General features: G+C 35.8%; 1 protein-coding gene across 5 annotated transcripts in view; it reads right to left on the bottom strand.

Annotated features, from left to right (window-relative positions):
- Positions 1–5900: 5900 nt before the first annotated feature.
- The window catches only part of LOC134670010 (hemicentin-1), a 92312-nt gene continuing 76622 nt past the window's right edge, over positions 5901–21590 (bottom strand). For 3 of the 5 annotated variants that reach the window (XM_063527671.1, XM_063527675.1, XM_063527674.1), the window contains 5 exons: positions 21012–21167; positions 11875–11988; positions 11616–11649; positions 10648–10735; positions 5901–8338 (listed from right to left, as the gene is read on the bottom strand). In XM_063527671.1, the coding sequence (XP_063383741.1) occupies positions 7604–8338; positions 10648–10735; positions 11616–11649; positions 11875–11988; positions 21012–21167 (1127 nt within the window). In that variant the 3' untranslated portion in view covers positions 5901–7603. Of the gene's footprint in view, positions 8339–10595; positions 10736–11615; positions 11650–11874; positions 11989–21011; positions 21168–21590 lie in introns of all 5 variants that reach the window. The other 2 variants (XM_063527672.1, XM_063527673.1) reach the window with 2 other exon arrangements.

The following is a 21590-nucleotide window of genomic DNA, read 5'->3' as shown; positions in this document are numbered from 1 at the left end:
AATGTTTCTTATAAGTGTCAATATAATTGAGAGTAAGTTCATTGTTTTGGACACGGTCCTTCAACGTCCCATTTGCCGGTATGCATCCGCGAACACCAAACTTCTTTACATAACCGAGAGGACAACACTTGACGTAGCAAGGTTCACTTTTACAATCGCAGCCGAAAGTGTGGTTAACACCATCAATTACTTTATTAAACACGTAATGATTGGTAAACTGCAGTCCGTTTAGTGTATACACGCCGTCCCGCTCAACTGATCCGGTCAAATTGTATCGGTCCTTCTCCGAGCATTCGAGTGCATTTATAATGGTAAAACAAAAGACGATCAGCAGGAGCGTAAGCATTTTTGTTAAAGTTTGTTTTAAAACTTTTTCACTCGCGGTATGTTTGTGTTGATTCTTTAAAAAAGTTTTAAAAAGTATTCGCGGTACCGGTGACGCGCGCTTTTCGCATCGTACTGGTAGAAGGCCGGCCGGCCGCGGCGTCTGGTTTTATTTTACTGAGCTTTGTGGTACAGGCGCGCTCACATGGCTACGTCGTCACTCATCAGATCGGGTGCGGATGCATAAAAACTTTACAAATAAACTGACACATATATCCCCGCAAACGTTGATCAAATTGACGACTATCTCTTTCATTCTTGCTGTAACCGTGGTGGTGAGGGAATGAGAAGTTTTACGACCCCGGACGGGACGTCTATTTGGCTTGTGGACAGTATAAAAAAAGGCCAACTACGAGTCGGACTAACGCCCTAAAGGTTCCGTATCATACAATGATTTTTTTTTCTGGCGACCGAAAAGTGACGTTTTTGGTTGAAGAAAAGTCACTTTTAACAGTTTTAACACTTACACTCGTTATAGTATCGCTGTAATTTTTGTAAGCATTGTTCAAATATGGCCGCTAGTAGTATCTAGTTCAAAAATTTTAGGAAAAACCGGCATCTTTTCTGTGGACATTACACAAGCTAACGACTTGATAAACGATAATTTTTTCTAAGACTTTCATCATACAATTTTAAAGTTAAAGTATAAGGTTTTAACATGCCGATAAGGATAAAGAACCAAAATTAGGCCTAACAATCCGTTTATTTTATAATGTCCTCAGGAAATCCACATTAACCTTAAAGGATGACTCACGTTAGACCGGGCCGTGGCCGGGCCGGAGCTTACGCTAGCACCACGTGATCACCGAACAGCCGTCATACTAAAAAAGTTTTTGAACCGATTGTCACCCTCGGTCACGGAACCCTACAAAATGGACGCGTGCGCTATATTTCAACTTCATTTCAATTTTGAAGCGTAGCTCTAAAGCACTCTAGATATTCAATCTAGAATATAAATCGTGCTCTAAAAAGACCGTACAGCGGCTAAAAATGTAGTATCGCTGCTGGTATAATAAAAAATTAGGTTCAGATTTAGATTTAGAAATAAAAACCGGTTGTAGAAGAATGCGTTATACGTTCGTAAAAAGTCCCACTTGTTTTATGAATAAAAATAAGCATATGTGCGTCAAAAGCACACCGATTTCCGTATTGTTAATGAATTAAAATAATAAATGTATAGACGTGGAGACTGCTTGTGACTCTCCAGAGTTTTGTATATATGTCCGCCTAAAATCACATCACTGGAACTGTTTTAAGGCCTGTTATATCTGTGTAAGACAGACCTTGCAACAAATGACGTGCAATTTTAGATAATTGCCGACTAGCTGCAACGAAGTCACTGGATCGATCAAATGCCGCGATATAGCTCAAAATGCAATTACCTTACTTATGGGCCTTTTATGTAGAGACCATGAGGCGCTGAATTACTTATTATACCTAGATATTTGGCCTCAGGTTGACCTTTAATGAAAGTTAATCAAGGGTCATTGATCCTGCGTTTTGAGCAGGATAGCCACTTGATTGCTAAAAGCTTGCTGTTTTATTATACGGCTGATAATCAAATAAACGGCCTCAATAATAAAACCTGTATAAATTTGAGCTCCGTTTGTAAATAATCCTGGGGTCAAGTTAAGGCCAGGAATCAAAGTGGATACAAAATGTGTATTTGAAGCAGATAAGCTCCAGCCGTACTGTATCACACAACAACAGGAAGAAGATAATTAAACACCGGATATATGTGGGTGCCCTTAGTATTATAGTAAAATTATCTTAGGTCTGTTCATATTGCGCAGTTTAGAATTGAAAAATTAATACGCGTATGCAAAGCTGGGGCCCTAGCCATTGTCAATCGGACATCGACAAAACACCAAAAGAAAAGTTAATATGTATCGGGATGGCAGATGCTACGAATATTTACGTGACTATTTCCATATCATCAAACAATTATTCAGCAAATAGGCCACAAGGGCACTTTTAAACGCCAACATGGAATACAAACTTACAAGCAAAAAAAACTTAACAAAAATTACAAAAGAGATTTATCAATGTTTCATTTTCTCACTTGTTTATGCCACAAAAACTTCTATGTCTGTATATTTTATTCATTTTATGTATTTGCGCTTGGCCCTTGGACACTAATTTGGGACCGGGGCTTGGTAATGGTTACTTTTAACTGAAAGAAAATAACTCTACAACAATAAATGGAAAGGATTTCCTTAGTTCTGTACATCGGCATATAAATTATATATGTATGAATCCAATAATATACCTACTAATGTATTAATCAGTATTTTTAGTTTTATTTTAGATACATTTCTTTACAACACAACTACAACTATATTACGCCAATTCTCTTGACGCAGTGTCCGTGAAATTTAACAAAATTTTATTGATGTTCCGTCAACAAGGAATTAATGTGCCCATCACTTGACTGGGAGTTTGGAGCGCCAGCCCACAGATAAGGATCATTACATCTGGCGTCTTTACCTTTTTTTAAAACATAGCTTCGACAAAATTTATGATGATTTCGGCAAAGTATATAGTGTAGTCGTAGAATATAACGGTATTAGTTCGTTTAGTTTTGCTGACCATAAGATATCAGCTCTACAAGCAATAAAATTAACCCCCCCTTCGCCCAATTACTTAGCAGCAGTTTCGGCAACGTTAACCGAAAGGGTGTCAGCCATAAAAACGTCAACTTAACGCGTCCCCGGTGTGACAGGATTAATTTGACGGACACGTTATAAAGCTGCTCAACGGTAGGCACGGCCGACAGATTAATTAGCAAGTTGATAAATTGGTTTAAAAGCAATTATTGCGAACGTTTAGTGTGGAATTACATTACTTTTTAACTCGAGGAAAATAAAACTCCGATTTGGTCACGATTCGGTCGCTCAGTTGACCGACTGGTATTTTTAAAGTTCGCGTGATTTTTTCCTTTGTTACGATAATTAAAACTTTTTGTAATGTCGCTTCGAGACGTCTTTGATTGGTACAAAATTAATTTTGTGTGGCCACTGTCTATACCGTACTTGCCCACAAATGCAAATCGGGCTGCTCCGAAGCAGTAGTTGAGGGTGCAGCTGGGATAAAACATCAAAATTCTCCGAGATAGGATAAAGACCATTGTCATCAAACAAAATATAATAAGTACTCACCAATTGCAATCTAAATTCATAATTATACCGGTAAAAACCAACACAAGCTTTTCCGTAAACCGGTGTCAAGATATCATTCAAGTAAACTTCACCCACAGGATTGTCAAAATAATACACTTTTCTTTTCACAGTAAATAATTCAGTATCATCACTAGCTGAGACACACTTTACCAATTTCCAATCAAAGTTAAATCCTCTATCACAACACTTGCTGACGCATCTAGACACACATGTATTTTTTTCTCTAACACTGAATTGACAGTTATGTACGGAAAAACAAAGGAACAGCAGGAAAATTCGTATTTGGAACATGATGGTTATCGTTCACATGACAACTTGCAACCGTATCAGTAGAAGTGATCGACCGTAATGCAAAAGTAGTTCGTCAGTGTCCGGTATCGTACCAAGCATCATACCTACACCCTCTTCTTAGTTTCTTATTGACGTAACGTCAGATGTAAAAAGTTTAGATGGAACACTCTTCTGATGTCATGCTACTTTTTACCTGAATAAGGCAAAGATATCCTTATCTATAAATGACAATGTATGACTATTATTGAATAAATGATATGATTGAATTATGATATATGATTTGAAGGGAGGGTTGTGATTTTAGCAGTCTGCATTGGTGACAAATGTCTTTGGGTTGGTACAATAACCCCTCAAATTCATATAACGTTTGTTGTAGCGGTCGGTTAGCGTCGGTATTTCTGAGAAGAATTTGATGACCGAGGAACGAAGAGGTTCAGAGCATAGAGGGTTAATAGTTCATCAGAATCAGTTTACAAGATTCGCCCCGTCCGTTTGCTGTACATAATAATAACCACATTTGTCACATATAAACAGTCGTACATTCAATAAGTGTAAAATAGCCGTAGGCAATCTTCAGTTACGCATCATCCCAGTATAATCTTTGACAATATTTTAATCAGTGTAACGTGCATTTTTAGTTTTATGAACTGCAATCGAGGAAGAGGTAAACACATTAAATATCTGTTTCCCATTTCATGATTAATTAATACTTAGGCTGCGTTTTAATACTAAACATTTTGTGGAATTTTTATAGACGGAAAATGCCCGGTGTCTGGTATAAGTAAGGTAGGCACCTACCCAAATAGCAGCTTTATACTTATGTATACCTACATCAATAGTAGATTGTTAACCAAGGGTTGAAAGGCACCCATGTTTGTCGAGGTAGTTTGCGCCAATAGTCCGAGACAGAAATGGTGCCTTTCACCCGAGTTAAACACTCTACTTTTCATATCGAATGCGAGTAAACCAAACAAGACAAGGCAATTTCGCAAAATCAGTAATTGAAGTACCTAATAGATCTACGGCCATGATTTATTTTCCTTAGGACTTACTTGCAATACGCAGAGGAGTACTTACACCACTTTTCTGAACTAGAGCATAAACGTATCACTTTCTGCGCACCTTTTAGAACAACAACGACCAGCGCATGAGATATGAAAAAACATTTGGATTTTTTTATGTTCCCAATTTTATCAGTCAGTTGTGTCCGACGTTTTTTTTGACAGTTAATTTTTATTTCGGAATAGGATATAATAATCGACTTAGATTTTTTAGGTTGGCATTTTGGACTACCCAGTTAATAGTGGATTACGCTAGGAAGATGATGATTTGATGATGTGCAAAAACATGTAGGTACAAAAATTATTCTACGTCCTATCTATGTGTCCCTTCTGTATCAAATAGTCATTTTTCTGGCTTCGCGACAAATAGGGCAGACGTGACTTTCCTCTTAAACATGGAATGTGGGGAGCGGGTGTAATCCTAAACGCGTGACGTCAATCTATTTAATTGGGGAGGAGTCGATTGGGGATTACTTATTACATTTATGACGTAGTATTATCGATCGCGTAGGCTCACGAAGGACCCAGGAGCTATATTTTTATTAAACATTTTGAGTCTTGTTATTTTACATTGTCAAACTGCTATAAAAGATAATTAACTGAATTGAATTACAATATCTGGGAGACCGAGCTTTGCTCGGAAAACATATAAAAACTCAAAAATGCGCGGTTTCCCAGAGATAAGACCCAGTTAGACCGATTTTTCGCCCCCGAAAACTCCCATATAGCAAATTTCATCGAAATCGTTAGAGCCGTTTCCGAGATCTCCGAAATTTATATTATTTAAATAAATAAATATACAATAATTGCTCGTTGAAAGGTATAGATAACATGGAATATTGGTTGGCCACAGTGGCACGTAAAAGTCAAACCAAACATAACCATAATATGAAGTGATCAATTCTAAAACGGCATTTCATTATAATCTAAGATCTAGGCACGACACATACCTACACAGATGTGGCAATTGAAGACAAAAACAAAGTTTATAAATTACAATTTATTTTATTTAATGTTGTTAAAATTCAACAATACAAAACATAAGAAATAGAAACTATACACAAAAGAAGTAAACAGTAACGAAATACTAGTTCCTATAAGACAATAGGTACATTACAACAGGGTTCGGATAAAATATCATTAAGTACATACAGAAATTACAGAATCATAAATAAAATGCCCACTATTCCGCAGATAACTAAACTATAAATAGACAGGCGCAACATCAAAAGTTATTCGTGTCGTAATAGTTTCACTAGATGGCGCTAACACGGCATAAGTATTTTGTACTGACTAGGTATTTGACTGGCCGACGGCCGTGTTAATGAAACATTCTGTAGTTGTTTCTCGTTTTGCAGCTTTTCATATGTATTTTATCACAAAAAGATAACGCAAAAATATTTTTAAAGAACTTTTTGGCAGAATTGAGTACCTAAGCTAAACATTAATTTAAAAAAAAAACGCCACACTCGTAGTTTACTTACTATTCATTTTTTACATTTAACATTTGTCAATCCATAAAATGAAAATAGCATGCCACCGTGTCAGCATCATGTAAAAAGTGACTAGAGTCTCTCTACGCTAACTCTGCAGCAACTTTGACAAAACAAGGTCATTACTTAAACGTCACATTTCCACAGACAATTTCATGCAGAGTTAACGGGGTCCGACTCTATATTCAGACGCACCGCCATCTTCATCGACTTAAGACGTCTATTTAATAGATAGTGCAGTCATCTGCGTTTATACTTACTTAAAAACTTAATAGAGAAATAATTTATAGTAGTATGGCCCGCTTAAGTGCTACAAGCTAAGAACGCCAATATCGCATATCCTCTAGTAAGCATTATTGAATATACATGTATATTAGCAAAGATTCATTGATTGTGTAAGATGTGAAAAGTCTAAGACGACGTGCTTCAAATTTGACGCCTACACCAGATGGCGCTGTACGTCTTCGTTCGTACATTATGCTGTAAATTTGGTTGTCTAAAGTTGACGTTTGACAATTCAATGATCACAAAACATATGGCACAGTACAGCGCCATCTGTTTAGGCTGTAAATTTTGAGGGCTCGTTTTTTTCGTAGACTTTATCTCTCTATTACGATTAATAACTCTTCGGTATTAGTAAACTGTAAAGTAGTAAAAGTCTGAGCATGTTATTTAGTTTAATATTGAGTTTGTTGAAATGGTAAACTTTAATAAGTATATCTTAGTCTATGGTATAAATAGTCTTATTTGTGTTACAACCATTATTAGGCAGTGAGAAGTGGAACAACCAGTAAATGTTATAAATAAAAGCAGATAGCAAGACTTACGTCTATTCAGGTAATCACTACACTATGAGTAATTTAAATACTAATACAGAGATCTATGTGATAAATTTCTCATTCACATACAATAGGCTAGTTTCCTATAGATCAATTATGTTTGTTCACGGCATTGAATTGAAGTTGCATTTAAGGAAAGACATAAAGGAAACAAGGTATTATTCGATTTATAATTTACTTAGCCTTTTGATCGCCAAAGAGGCAAATGGTAAATATATTGTAAGGCGGTGATATGCTCACATGTGGCTCACATGATCGTCATAGCTTGTGAGATTCTTCCTAACTACATAGTTACATAAATATACGTTTGAAGATGAATGAAGAATAGCTGTTTTAACTCTAGGTAACTAGCCTATTCAAATTTCTACAGCATCAGGGAACACATGGTCTAAATAAGCCTGGTTGCCGTAACTTTGCAACGGCTTCGGCCTACCTTTACTACTATTTACAGACTGACCAACATTTGCACTATTTCTATTAAACCTCGAAGCGATTTCTCTAACTTTACCTGGCCGAGGTTTGTAGTCTTCTGTATCTTGCCTCATATCGTTTTCTTCTTTTAACTCTTCAAATGATCGCTCTTTCTCTAGTTCTTTATTAATATGCTTATTATCTTCATAAATCCAATCGCGGTTCGACAGTTTTTTAGCATCTTTATCTTCAGCGAATTGAGTTTTCCTGTTGTCTTTCTTGCCTGAGTTGTTACGCTCATACATGCGAGAGTAGGTTTTAGATTTTCTAATTTGGTTGTCTCTAGCGACGCCAAAGTAAGGGTCTTTTGAGTATTCGATATCGTTGTTAGTTTTGCACACGTAGCTACGATCGTTATTCTGTCGATCGCTTCTGTTCGATCGTCTTAGTTTCGTCGGTCCCGATTTGAATGTGGTGAATCTATTTTCGAATTCGTTATTGTTAATCTCATTGAGTTGTGTGTCGAACGCGTGTGCTCTTTGGTGAGTTAGGGGCTTAGATAGCGACAAATGCTTTGGCGGTTCTCCGTGCTTATTAATAGTTATTTCGTATTGTATATGCGGGTCTAATACCGCATACACATTTTCTTTGGCTTCTCTCTCCAGCGAGTTCAACGCTGCCTGTAACAAAGAAGAAAACATTTAAAATTCTGTAAAATTATAATATTTCTGGCAGCTAAGAAATCAATAAAGCCTGATCTATCAATTTTATTAATACGCTACAATCTACACCGTTACTTGTACAGAGTAACGTTGAGCCATATTATTTTGATTATCTATTAATTTAGTAGATCACATTGAAGAACTTTTAAAGGGCCCACTGATTAACAGTCCGCCGGACGGTATCGGCCTGTCAGTTAGAACAAAAGTTTGACAGTTCCGAACAACTGACAGGCCGATACCGTCCGGCGGACTGTTAATCAGTGGGCCCCTTTAGACTAAATTCATCAAACATCGCTACAAAATGGCTGTTTCAAACTTTAAGAATATTTTTCGATTGCGTAGTTTGTTAAAATGTATTAAAACGATAGGTGTCAGGATAGATTTTTAGCCGCCTGGGACTATAAAGCATTATAATCAATGTGAAAATTCGTGTAGTGCACACACTGTTAAGATTTGGTTAATATCAAACGGTTGCAAATAAACACACTTCAGTAAATTAAACGTCAGCTAGCTATTTATCATGCTTACAATTGCCGCGAAGTAATGCTAAAAGCAATTATGCGATATGAGTTTTCTAGCCGCATCGGTGTCGTAGTATGTGATATGATAAAGAATACTACATTTTAAGCAGAATAAATGACTTTGACTTTTGAGTTTAATACTCATAAGTGATTAGCATTGCTTATTTAAAGTGCAATTTGGCTACAATTGTCTATGTTCGACTATTCGACTACATTAAGTACTACCTATAGGTAGGTATAAAAATGCAAGACCTCACCATGTGGATAATACACATTGTGAGGTCTGTGAATTATATTTTTTTCCTTATTTTAAGCCAAGAAAGGAATATTTTGAAAATATTGTTAAACCAGTGAGTCATGAGATGAAACACATCATGAGTGAATTCATTTATAAAGTAGCCGTGCAATTTTGCGGCTCGGTGTACCTAAATATTAGTGACAGTGAAATAAAAAACAATAATAATCAGTTCAAGTAAATAAATGGAGCAATTGTTTATTAAAGTAACAATAAAAACCAACAAGCCGCGATTAATGTAACGTTTTTTCGCTCACACCGAAACATAACAATTGGCAATCATCAATACAAACCTGATATAAATAATTGATTGTAAGTAGCTCAAATGTTTTATTAATTTATTGTTCAAATCATGACTGACAAAATTTTTGCTTCTTGCGAAGCTCGTAATGACTAATATTCTGTTCATAACAGTGGTATACCTACTGCTTAGGCAAGTAATGTAGGTACGGTTAGATTAGATAAATCCTGTCAGCAAATAGATAATGTTAATGAAGTGTCGAACAAACGAAAGAATCACAAGTGCTGTTACGAAATAGAACTACCGGAATTGACGTTACCTATGTTTTATTAATTTAAATTATAGTACATAATAAGTACTATTATTAATTATGTGTAATAAGTAGGTATATTTTGTATATTATGAAAATTCTTTCGTGCATAGTTAAGTACTAATTGCAAAAAACATAGAAATTGATCTTGTGTCTTTTGTGGTTAAAGTATAAGTATTTTGTAAGACGCATCAAAAACAACATAATCCTTTGTATTATTCATTAAAACTGACCCATTAAAGACTTCATAAAACAATTTTTTTGGTATTTAGCACTAATCCTTATTTGCACTTATTGTAAACGCATTCGGAGAAGTACTGAGTAACGACCAATCGAGTTTAAAGTTAAAACCCACAGAATACAGATGTTGCCAACTCTCCCGGAACATAACAAAAGTTTGTAATGTATTATGGTTTAGGTTTTTTCGGATTTTACATTTATAAAGCCATGTTACTTCAACGATTGCAAGCATTCGCGTCAAGTTTTGCACGTTTATCCTCATTCGAGTAGTTAACCGTTTCAAAAATCAGGAAGCAATCTCCCATACCTATCTATGTAAGTACCATAACTTATTCAGCGGTTAGATTATTGTCGGGCCAAAATCAATGTGGTCGCAGAGTCCATATTTAACTCCATTTGATAGATATTTGACTCCATTTGATAGCCAAATACGTGAAATGACGCACGCGGCCTAAGCCCGCACCTAAGGCCGCAGCCCAATATCAACCTTCGTGCATTCTAACAAGGTTCACGATGACTCGCCGCGCACGATGACTCTCACTCTTGGTCTCCAGCTTGCATGTATTGTGTTTGGCCCGACAATATAGTAGTGTTAGTATGTGCAGGACCTGTGCGTCACACGGTGGTGGGGGGCTGCAGCACGACGGCGGCGCGCCGCACCTGCAGCGCGCCCGGCGAGTAGCGCGGCGCCACCGTCGCTGTCTGTTGGCCCGCGTACACCGCGTCCGCTGGCAGCACCGTCTTCTCACTGAGGACAATGGATTTATTTTTACTATTGAAGTGAAAACTTCTTTAGCGGCGCTGAGCCTTTTTGAGGTGGGAAAAAAATGATAAACTCGATTCAGCGTAACGCGTACGTAACGTAACGCTGACATCATGTGTCACGGACAATGTTATTCACCAAAGAACTTTAGTCATAACGTATCATAATCAGGTCAATTATTTAGAACTGGACTTTTATATTAAGCAATAAAGCTCAATGTTCTAATCTTGTACGGGCTGAAATACGAGGATCTCACAGTTACATACTAACTTTATTTCACTCAAATATAATTCAATAAAGCTACATTTTGATGAACCCACTAATAAAATTGGAACTCTAAGTAGTACTGGTGAATAAAACTCAAAATATCATGACCAAATATATTTAGATGCGAGGTCTGCAAGGTAAATTTACAATTACTATTCGAATTTTAAACAATTGACGCTACAAATTTTAATTTCGAATTTTAAACAAGCTCACTGACCAGCAATTTCGGAACTAAAGTTTTTCAATAGAAAGGAGGATGGGTCAATTATACACAGTGCTCCAGTAATTTTGGACTAGTCATTGAGTTTTCACTTCTGTCGGCACTCCCGGAGTGCACCCGTTGTTTATTATTTATTTATTTAATTTTAAATGTAGGTACTTATTAAGTAGTTACTAGTAGTGCTAAATTTTAATGTCATTTAACAATAGATACTGGTAACTATATAATTTAGGTGCTTTTAAAGGACCTTCTAGATCCAGCGTGTACTGTAAATCGTAATAATATCTACTTACACGAGAGCAGTTAGCAAATGGATCTGGATAAACCTTTAAAAATAAGCTACCTATTATTAATAAAGGAGTATTGCTTAAAACTTACCTATCTAAATCATCAGTCTTGTATTCAACGCTCTCTGTAAAAAAAAGAAAAAAATATTATATAGCTATTTACATTTTGAACTATATACAATGTGTATAGTAATAATAAAATAAAATAAATAATATGAATATGAATAATAGTAATATTCTAGGTATTGTGGCGCCACCTATTTACTGTTTTTTGACAGCCACTTTTTCATACACAGAGTGTTGTTCACTCACACTATTGTTTCACGGTGTTTTATTAAATGAAAACGCACCTCTCCTTCTCCGGCACCGGATGACCAGGCAGAACACGACGACCAGCAGCGCGGCGATGACCAGCGCCGCCGCGATCAGCGGCGCCACGTGCGCCGTCTCTGTTAGAAAATTATCTGTAAGAATGGGATTACTTAGCGGTACTACAGGTTAGAGAATAGGTATATAAGCGTGAGATGAGATTTATTAGCTTTATAGGCCCACTTGCACCATTCCTCCATTAACCCCGGGTTATTGGGATGGTGCAAGTGGGAGAGAGAGAGAGAGAGAGAGATTCTTTATTTGTGAAAACACAGGTACAATGATTGATCTTACATTACAGTTTCGTAGTCTCACCATGCTCTGCCAATAGTGGCGTACAAATACTATACTACTTATAAACATAAAACATGCATTATTTCAAAATTTACAAGTTGTAAATTAAATATTAATCATTAGAATTTAGAACATAATTATACACTTAAGAATAAAATTTATACATACATTTAATTTTCATTTAAATATTCATTTATTTTATAATAACATTTTTCGATTAATAGTGCAGTCAGTTGTTTTTTAAATTGTGATATTGGTAATGATTTTAAACAATCAGGAATTTTGTTATACAGTGAAACCTGGATAAGTGGGATCTCAAGGGACGAGAAAATTTGTCTCACTTAAAGAGGTTTTCCACTTACCCAGGCTCCCAGTTAGCCAGGTACAAATAAATTTCTGTCTCATTTACAGAGGGTTCCATTAATAGAGGTGAGAATATAGTATATTTCAGTTATAGAGGTGGTAAATAAGGTATTTAGTAATTATCTTTAAAAATAAATAAGGTAAAATACTCCTTGTCCCTAAATATTTTTTAAGTCTGTTTAAATATTTATTTGAATTTATTTTGAATGATTCTCCAAAGGATAGATATTTCAAAATCACATAAATTAAATTTGATACGGACTTCATTGCGTATTAGAAATTTAATAAATGAAAATTTATTTTTTCGTGTTACGTATCAAAATTTCAGCTTTCGTTTCGATAGTTTTAACTACTTACATAAATTAACTAAATCAAACTTGAAGTTGTTTAGACACAATTACGCAAATGCAGAATTTGTGGATTAAGAATATAATAAGAGTTAGTAAGAATACGGAAATTGTTCAATGAAGTCCAAGTTAGAGAGGTCATAGATTGACGTTATCTCAGATACAGAAGTCAATTCCCTATAAAATTCTAAAAACCAATTAGGAAAATGTAATCTTATAAATATAATCTCAGTAAAAGAGGTAAAATACACTCTCTGTCTCAATTATAGAGGGAAATGTGACTATAAAATCACAACAACGAATCTCAGTTATAGAGGTTCGTTTTTTCTCAGTAACAGAGGTAATTCAGTGCTAAAGTGTCGGGACCGCACCATGAGTCCCAGCTATAGAGGTTTCTCACTTATCCAGGTCCCACTTAACCAGGTTTCACTGTATATTCTGGTTGCCATTCCAAAAATGCTTTTCCGCATCAATGTGGTGTTCCGTTGCTCATTGTGCAACTTCTGGTCATATTGTGATCGCGTTGGATATTTGCGGTACTCTGAGACTTTAGCGAACAAATTAGAGTTGCATTTAACAAATACTGCCATTTCTAAGATATAAATACACGGAAATGTTAAAATTTTCATTACTTTGAATAACGGAACAGTGCTTTCTCCGGGTTTTTTCCCGCACATTGCTCTTACACACCGTTTTTGGGCTATAAGTACATTTTCCCTATCGACTGAATTACCCCAGAATATAATCCCATATCGGAGTCTTGAGACTACAAGTCCATGGTAGACCGACAGAACTGTGTCTTGACTAACTATTTTTGATAGTTTAGAAAGTGCATAAGCAGATTTGTTTAGTTGTTGACATATCTCAGCAACATGAGGTTTCCAGGTAAGTTGACTATCTATTAATAAGCCTAAAAATCGTGTCGTGTCTACATTTTCAATTTTGTCATGTTTATAGTTTATGTCAATTGTATCAGTATTAATAGGATTTATGCGATTGTACAAGTGCATTACATTAGTCTTTTTAAGATTGATTATTAGATTATTATTATTTAACCACATTATAATATTATTTAATTCTGAATTAATGTCATTTTCGTATGTAATCAGGCTATCGCAATTTATTATAGATGTGCTGTCGTCAGCAAATAGTACCATTGGATAGTCAACGTCATTTGGCAGGTCATTAATATAAACGAGGAACAGTAGGGGACCAAGCACACTGCCCTGTGGGACTCCATGTGTCACATACTGCTCTCTCGAATAGTACTTTTGTTCTGTTTTTGTCTTCGTACAGATTCTAGATATTTCAGTACATTGAGGCCTTTCTCTTAAGTAAGATTCGATAAGATTTAGCGCATTACCTCTAATACCATACATTTCAAGCTTGCATAATAGTCGGTCATGGTTAACATAGTCAAAGGCTTGAGTCATATCAGTAAAAATAGCGCAAACGTTCATCAACATTTTCCATTACTATGTTAAGGTGGTTCGCCTAGGTTACTCAAAACTTAACTCTCGCTAGATGGCACCACTTTTGCAAAATTTCAGATTTAATTTTTTTGTGAAATGGTCTTGGTATTTGTATACTTAAAAGTATGTTTCGCGCACTCTTTAAGTAAATATTGAACTATTAAAATAAACATTGAATACTTCATTGTGCAAAAACCACCTTTTTAATTCGACGGAGTGTTGCTGTCACGCTTTTTCCTACTATTACTCACACATGCAAACAGTGTTTCCGTGATCCTTGTAGTAGACAATTTCACACAACGTAAGTAAGTTGCAATAGCGTAACGGTATGTTCGTGGAAATACGTGCAAGAGGATTGGGGTTCAAGACTGTTGCGAGTAGGTAATTTCTTTTTGTTTCTCCTTTGTGTTATCTTACCTTTAAACGAGCAATTATTAGATATATAATTATTTATTTATATATTTGGATGGTATCAGAAACGGCTCTAACGATTTCGATGAAATTTGCTATAAGGGGTTTGATCTCTTAGCTAGGTCTATGAGAAAACGCGCATTTTTGAGTTTTTATGATTTGTAAGCTTTGGTCGGTCTCCCAGATATTCAATCTCCGCTTGGCAACTAATCCCAGAATTGGCATGCGCACTAGTTTTTACGAAAGCGACTGGCCTGACCTTCCAACCCAGAGAGTAAACTTATTTGGATTAGTCCGGTTTCCTCACATTGTTTTCTTTCACCGAAAAATAGGTATCGGTGTATAAATAGGTAGGTATCAAATGCTATTTCGTACAAAAGTTCGAAAAATCATTGGTACGAGCCGGGGTTAGAAGAACCCGCGACCTCCGAATTGCTTTCCGCTAGGCCAGCAGCGCTTCCCCCACATACTCAGTGTTATCAGGTTTTTTAAAAATCAAAAACGATTAAGTACTTATGAAAGCAGAAGAATATAAATGATCGTATTAGATTTATAATTGTTACATATTTGCCGTAACTTATTTTTAAAATGTGTTTTTCAATTAAAAGACACGTCAAGATTGTTTAGGTACCTTATTTCTAATGCTAAAAAAAACAAACTATAGTAATAATTGTGTTTTTCATTCATAGACAAAATCCATTATTTTTAACCACAGGAAATTTTATACACTTCTTTTTAGGGTTCCGTACCCAAAGGGTAAAACGGGACCCTATTACTAAGACTTCGCTGTCCGTCCGTCCGTCCGTCCGTCCGTCCGTCTGTCACCAGGCTGTATCTCACGAACCGTAATAGCTAGACAGTTGAAATTTTCACAGATGATGTATTTCTATTGCCGCTATAACAACAAATACTAAAAACAGAATAAAATAAAGATTTGAATGGGGCTCCCATACACCAAACGTGATTTTTGACCAAAGTTAAGCAACGTCGGGAGTGGTCAGTACTTGGATGGGTGGCCGTTTTTTTTTTTTGCTTTTTTTTGTTTTTTTTTTTGCATTATGGCACGGAACCCTTCGTGCGCGAGTCCGACTCGCACTTGCCCGGTTTTTATTGCAGTGAGGATGTCCTGATTGTAAAAATCAGAGAGAGTATAATTTCTAATTACCTTTGTAAAAATAAAAGAATACGTGTAGCCCATACTTAATAATCGATTTATGATAATAAGAAAAATTAAATAAAAATAAAAAAACAATACGAAATTTAGGTGTAACAAAAATACAAAAAGTTATGTTCCAGCATACAATGACTGGGGATCGAACCGGGAATCTTCCGTTTGCAAGCAAAAAAACGACTGTTTGCATAACACGCCATGATAGTTCTTAGCTAAGCTGACGAACTTCTCGCTTAGGTCAATTAACTACCTGTCAAATATCAGTGTCAACAAAATTGCACTAAACATGACGGCACTCCAAATTCGAGCCGTGGTCAGCCCGGCAACGTCGGAAATGGTATGGCAACGTCGCAAATGTATCTGTACACGACATTTGTGACACACACATACGTAAAATTGATGAAAAGTTAACTATGATTTTTGCATGATTTCTGTATGAAACATTGTTTTCCTGTTAATTTCGCGCAAACGAATATTCGAAAGAAGATAAATGCAGAAATATTTGTGTACTAATAGTGTGTAGTTACTTAATGAGCTTTGATTGAATTTTGTATGAAAAGCGAACCACCTTAAGAAGGTCATATATAGCCATATTAATACTTATATTTTTTCTAAATCCCTTTTGTTCACTTCTAAGTAAATTCAATTTGTTGAGATATGCGTATAAACGATTATAAATTACCTTTTCAAAAAATTTTGAAAATACTGGAATCAAGGCAATCGGTCGATAGTTTTGTGTACAATCTTTTTCGCCTTTTTTATGTAGGGGTTTTATCACTGTTTTTTTTAATTGCTTAGGATAAATCCCCGTATAGATGACTAGATTAATTATGTGACTTAAGTGTTCGTTTATAATGTTGTTCACATATTTAACTACACATGTAGCAATACTATCATACCCGACGCTGTTGGTGTTATTAAGTAAATTTATTAATGTCTTAACTTCGTCTGGCGTAGTTGGCTCTAGAAATATTGATGTAGAGTTGCTTTTTATGTTAGGTTTAGTCGCAGCACTAAGCGAAATATGTTGAGAGTCTCTGTCGATGAAGTGGGCATTAAATGTGTCTGCAATCTGTTGCGGCTCCGTAATCATTTCGTTGTGTTTCTTTATTGTTTGAATGCAATTTTTAGGGCGAGTCGATTTATACGAGTTAATGACTTTCCAAGCTGCTTTTGATTTATTTTTAGCTGTATTTATTGCGTGATTGTTTTGTGCTGTGTGAGTTAATTTAATTATCTTTTTATACATTTTTGAGTAGTTTCTTAAGAGTGTTTTATTTATTTCTGTTGGGTGACGTCTATATTGCCAGAGTAATTTTCTTTGATTTTTCCCACTAATTCTTAATCCTTTTGAAATCCATTTCGGTTTTCCAGTATCCGTAATAGTTATAGTTTTGAGTGGGAAATAAAGATCGTATAATCGCTTAAATTATCAATAAATGCATTATAAGCAATGTTGGGGTCGTCAGTGATGTAGATTTCAGAGAAGGACAAGTTCTCTAAGTTACATTTGAACGTATTTAAATTATCTTGCGAATATATACGTTTTGTGGTTCGCCAAGATTGTATGTATCTTTTTTCCTTTACTGGAACTTTCAGCAATTGTGCCGTGTGATCCGACAGACCAAGATCAAAGACTGCAGTCTTATGACCCTTCTTTATGTTATGCAAGAAATTATCTAGACATGTATTACTCGCAGGCCTTGTTGGTTGGTTTAGTGCTAATCTTCGTTGCTTATCATGAACAGTGGTACAACTAAAAATGAAATGCTATTGCATTTAATATTCTATCTTTTACTGGTAAGATTTAAAGTCGAATGGCATTTCATTTTGTTTTGTGTCACTATTCATGATAAGCGTCGTTATATCATAACCCAGCAAGAAATTTTCGAAATCTGTTGAGAGCTTAGTTTTCTTTAACATATCTATATTAAAGTCTCCGCACATAATAACTTTTTTATTTCGTTTGCTGCAAACTTTGTTAAAAATTTTATCAAATATCTCATAACACGTACTTAAGTTACTATGTATTGGTGGTCTATATGCACAAATAATTATTAGTTCTTGTAATGGAAGCTCAATGGCACAACATTCAAGTACTCCGGATACAGACAGTTTTGTGATGTCGGGTAGCTCTTTGTATTTTAGACCTGTTTTTACTAATATGCAAGACCCTCCCCGTTTTTGATTTTTTCTTGAATAGTTTGACGCTAATTGGTAATTTGGTACTGTCAATAGTTCTTCGTGCCCTTTTTTGATGAAATGTTCCGTTATACAAATTATGTCAATTTCTGTTTTCTCCATCTTTAACTCATACAGATGTATTGCAAGAAGATCCGCTTTATTTATAAGGCCAGCAATATTTTGATGAAATACATTTAGATATTTACTGGTATTGGTCGATATGCTAAGTGTAGAGTTTGCACAGGGATTCATCAAAGGATTATTATCAGATTGTATAGTTGGATTATTCTTTGATACATTTTTATAAATGTAATAATTATATATTTTTTATAATATAATTATACCATCAGGGCTAGCGAGAAATACTCGGAGTAAATATCTATGGAGCGGCCATTAACAGGCGTTCCCCTCTGCAAAAATATCGCGGCCGCCGGTCAAGGAGGTTATATAAAACTAGTTGCCACACGTCATACGCCATTCAGCAAACGTCAGTCTAAGCGGAATGATAGGAGCCGAAAATGCCGAATTGCAGCGTTTTCTCATGCAAAATGAGATCGGAAACGTCTAGTCTACAAAAAGAACACGTTTCTTATCATATTTAAGTACTATTACATCTAAATATTATCAAATAGTGCATTAATTTTGCAAATAACTAAAAAACATTGTCAATCTGACAGTGATACCAGTGATATGATATTAGATCTAATTTAGGGTAATTCTAAAGAAGACTTTCTAAATATTAATTAGGTACGAGTAGAATTTCTAATAGGAAATATTATGCGAAACTCTGCGCGTAGGGGGCGCGACTACCACAATCCATCACAATCTGGGGGTCCGCCGCGGAACAAGAAAATTTAAATTTCGTTATCTAACCTCTCTATCACTATTGCATATTTGAGCGATAAAGAGAAAAGAGAAAATTTACTAGCTAGCTTAGTGCTACACTCTGGCGGCAGAACATTGCAATAATATGCCCTATTTGCTATGCTTTTTGTTATATAATTTATGTAACACATTATTTTTATATAACACCTTAGTTTCATATCAATCTAATCTATTTAATCAAATTAATAGATCTATAAGAATAAAGAAAAGGGGGACGGGGGATCAAAAAGTAGTCGAAAACATCTCGCGTGATTTGTGCACCACCCCTAAATAACGTAAAATTACCGATAGACTATTTTTTGAAAATTAATTTTTACTTTAGTTTCTACATATAGCTGGTCAAGCAGATCTTGTCAGTAGAAAAAGGCGGCAAATTTGAAAAATGTAGGCGGGAAGGGATATCGTCCCATAGAAAATTAGAAAATCGCGCCTTTTTTACTGACAAGATTTGCTTGACCAGCTATATATTTTTATTTAACATGTCAAATATATTATTAATTTAAGGTATTTACGGCTGTCACTTTCCATAAATAGGCACTTTTAATTTATTACTCTGGTATCACCGTACCAATATTAGTGATGGGACACCATAAAAACCAATATCGGTAAAATCGATATAAACATAATGAATAATATACAGATGGTCATGATGCCTAGCGAACACCAGCCATATCGTACAAACCTCAAGGTGTGATATTCCTAGGCAGATGATGATCTGCCTAGTGACCACCAGCCATATCGTGCTAACTTCAAGGTGTGATATTCCTAAGCAGATCATGAAACGCCGGCATGTCATGATCTGACTAGTGACCACCAGCCATACCGTTCAAACCTCAACATTTAGGCATATCGAATAAGTAGGATGTCCTAAATTTTAGCAAATGATAACCATTGAAATGGCATGACAGCCTACTTATAGTACGTGTTTGGGTAGCGTATGATTTTAGTACCTACCTAGTACCTACGCATTCTGCTACAAATGCCACATAGAATGCAGCACTAGCAGTGGCAAAAAATGCAAAAGGCAGATTATTAAATGGCGGCGTTTCATGATATGCCTAGGAATATCTCGATATGTCCGATTTTACGATCTACCGCCGATATATATACTAATTATCCCCTACTCAATATCCCTTAAATGACATCCTATGGCCGCGTTCCATCTCTGTCATCATGCAGATCTGCATGATCGATAGTATATTGCATTGCTTTCAGAAGTAAACCAACATGTAAAATATTAACTAATGAACTGATAATAAAAAATCATTCTATATCAGCTTGCAAGATTCGCCCTAAACAAATTGACAAACTATTAGAAATAACATCTAAACAATACAAAAATTGAAAGTTAGTAAAATGCTGGTACAAAGACTTGATAATGTATTATTATTATAATTCATAAAAGCAGAAATTAAAATTCATTGTCAATTTTATCGACAATATTATCGACAATATTATCGACGCGTCCCTCGCACTATCTAGGTTTACTTAGAACTGACGTCATCTCGTTCACGGACAGGGTTGTCTGTGTTTGTTCTTGTACTTGTGTGAATACAGTTTTTGCTAGTGTTTGATAATTTTGTCGTGTGCGTGTGTAGCGACGCATGCTAAAAATGCATTAGTGTTAACATTATGTGTGTGCGTTACCTCGTCCCCCGCGCCAAAAACGACAGAATTTTTCAGATAGAAATTAGTGCGCGTCTCTACTCCATAGATATTTACTCCGAGGAGAAATACGATGACTCTAACGCCGCTACCGCTAAGCTAAGTGTTAGTAAGTTAGCATATGGAAAATCAATCAGAATAACTGCAGAATCAGAATACAATGTACTGACCGTCTAGCATAAGTTGCGCTCTCGAGCGAGTCCATACTTGAAGTCGCGAAAGATGTATGGAGTCGGCGCGTGAACACACCACTTGCTAGCAGGTCTGGACGCATTATTAGAGATATTAAGCTGAGTTAAATGAGAGAACAGGACAGAGCTAATTACCGTGGACGGTGAGCGAGACGGCATGCGAGGAGAAGCCGCGCTCGTTCTCGACGTGGAGAACGTAGACGCGCGCGTCAGATGTGCTGGTGCCGGAGATCAGGAGCGTGTAGCGATAGCAGCCGAACGCGCCCGTCGGCTCAAGAGCTCGGTAGCGACCTGGAATTTAAGAATCAGTATAATAAGGCTTTATATTGTAATGAAACAATTTAAAATGGTAGAAACAAGAGAGAATACTAACTTTTCACGCCACTGTTCGGAAATGTGGCAATAGATGGTCTAAAACCAAGCTGGAAAGTAGGCAATAGCTGTAGCACCTGAAGCACCACTACTACAATGTTTCATTGTTGTCATCATCTGTCATTGGTGACAGTTCGCTACAGCAATGAGTATCATTTAAAACATAAAAATCAATAAAAGGTCTTTTTTTGCGCAACTTTTTCCTTCAAAAATAAAATTAGGTTATTTATAGCACCAATTTCTTGTTTAAAAAAAAAAAGAAATATCAAAACCATTCACTTCATTTTTTTTTAACAATTATCCATTCACTTCACGCTTAAGGCGTTTTTTACTTTTGTAGCT

The sequence above is a fragment of the Cydia fagiglandana genome, chromosome 13 (genome assembly GCF_963556715.1).
Source record: "Cydia fagiglandana chromosome 13, ilCydFagi1.1, whole genome shotgun sequence".
Lineage (NCBI taxonomy): Eukaryota > Metazoa > Arthropoda > Insecta > Lepidoptera > Tortricidae > Cydia > Cydia fagiglandana.
Note: the sequence above shows the minus strand (reverse complement) of the source record. Positions and strands in the feature narration are given on the sequence as shown.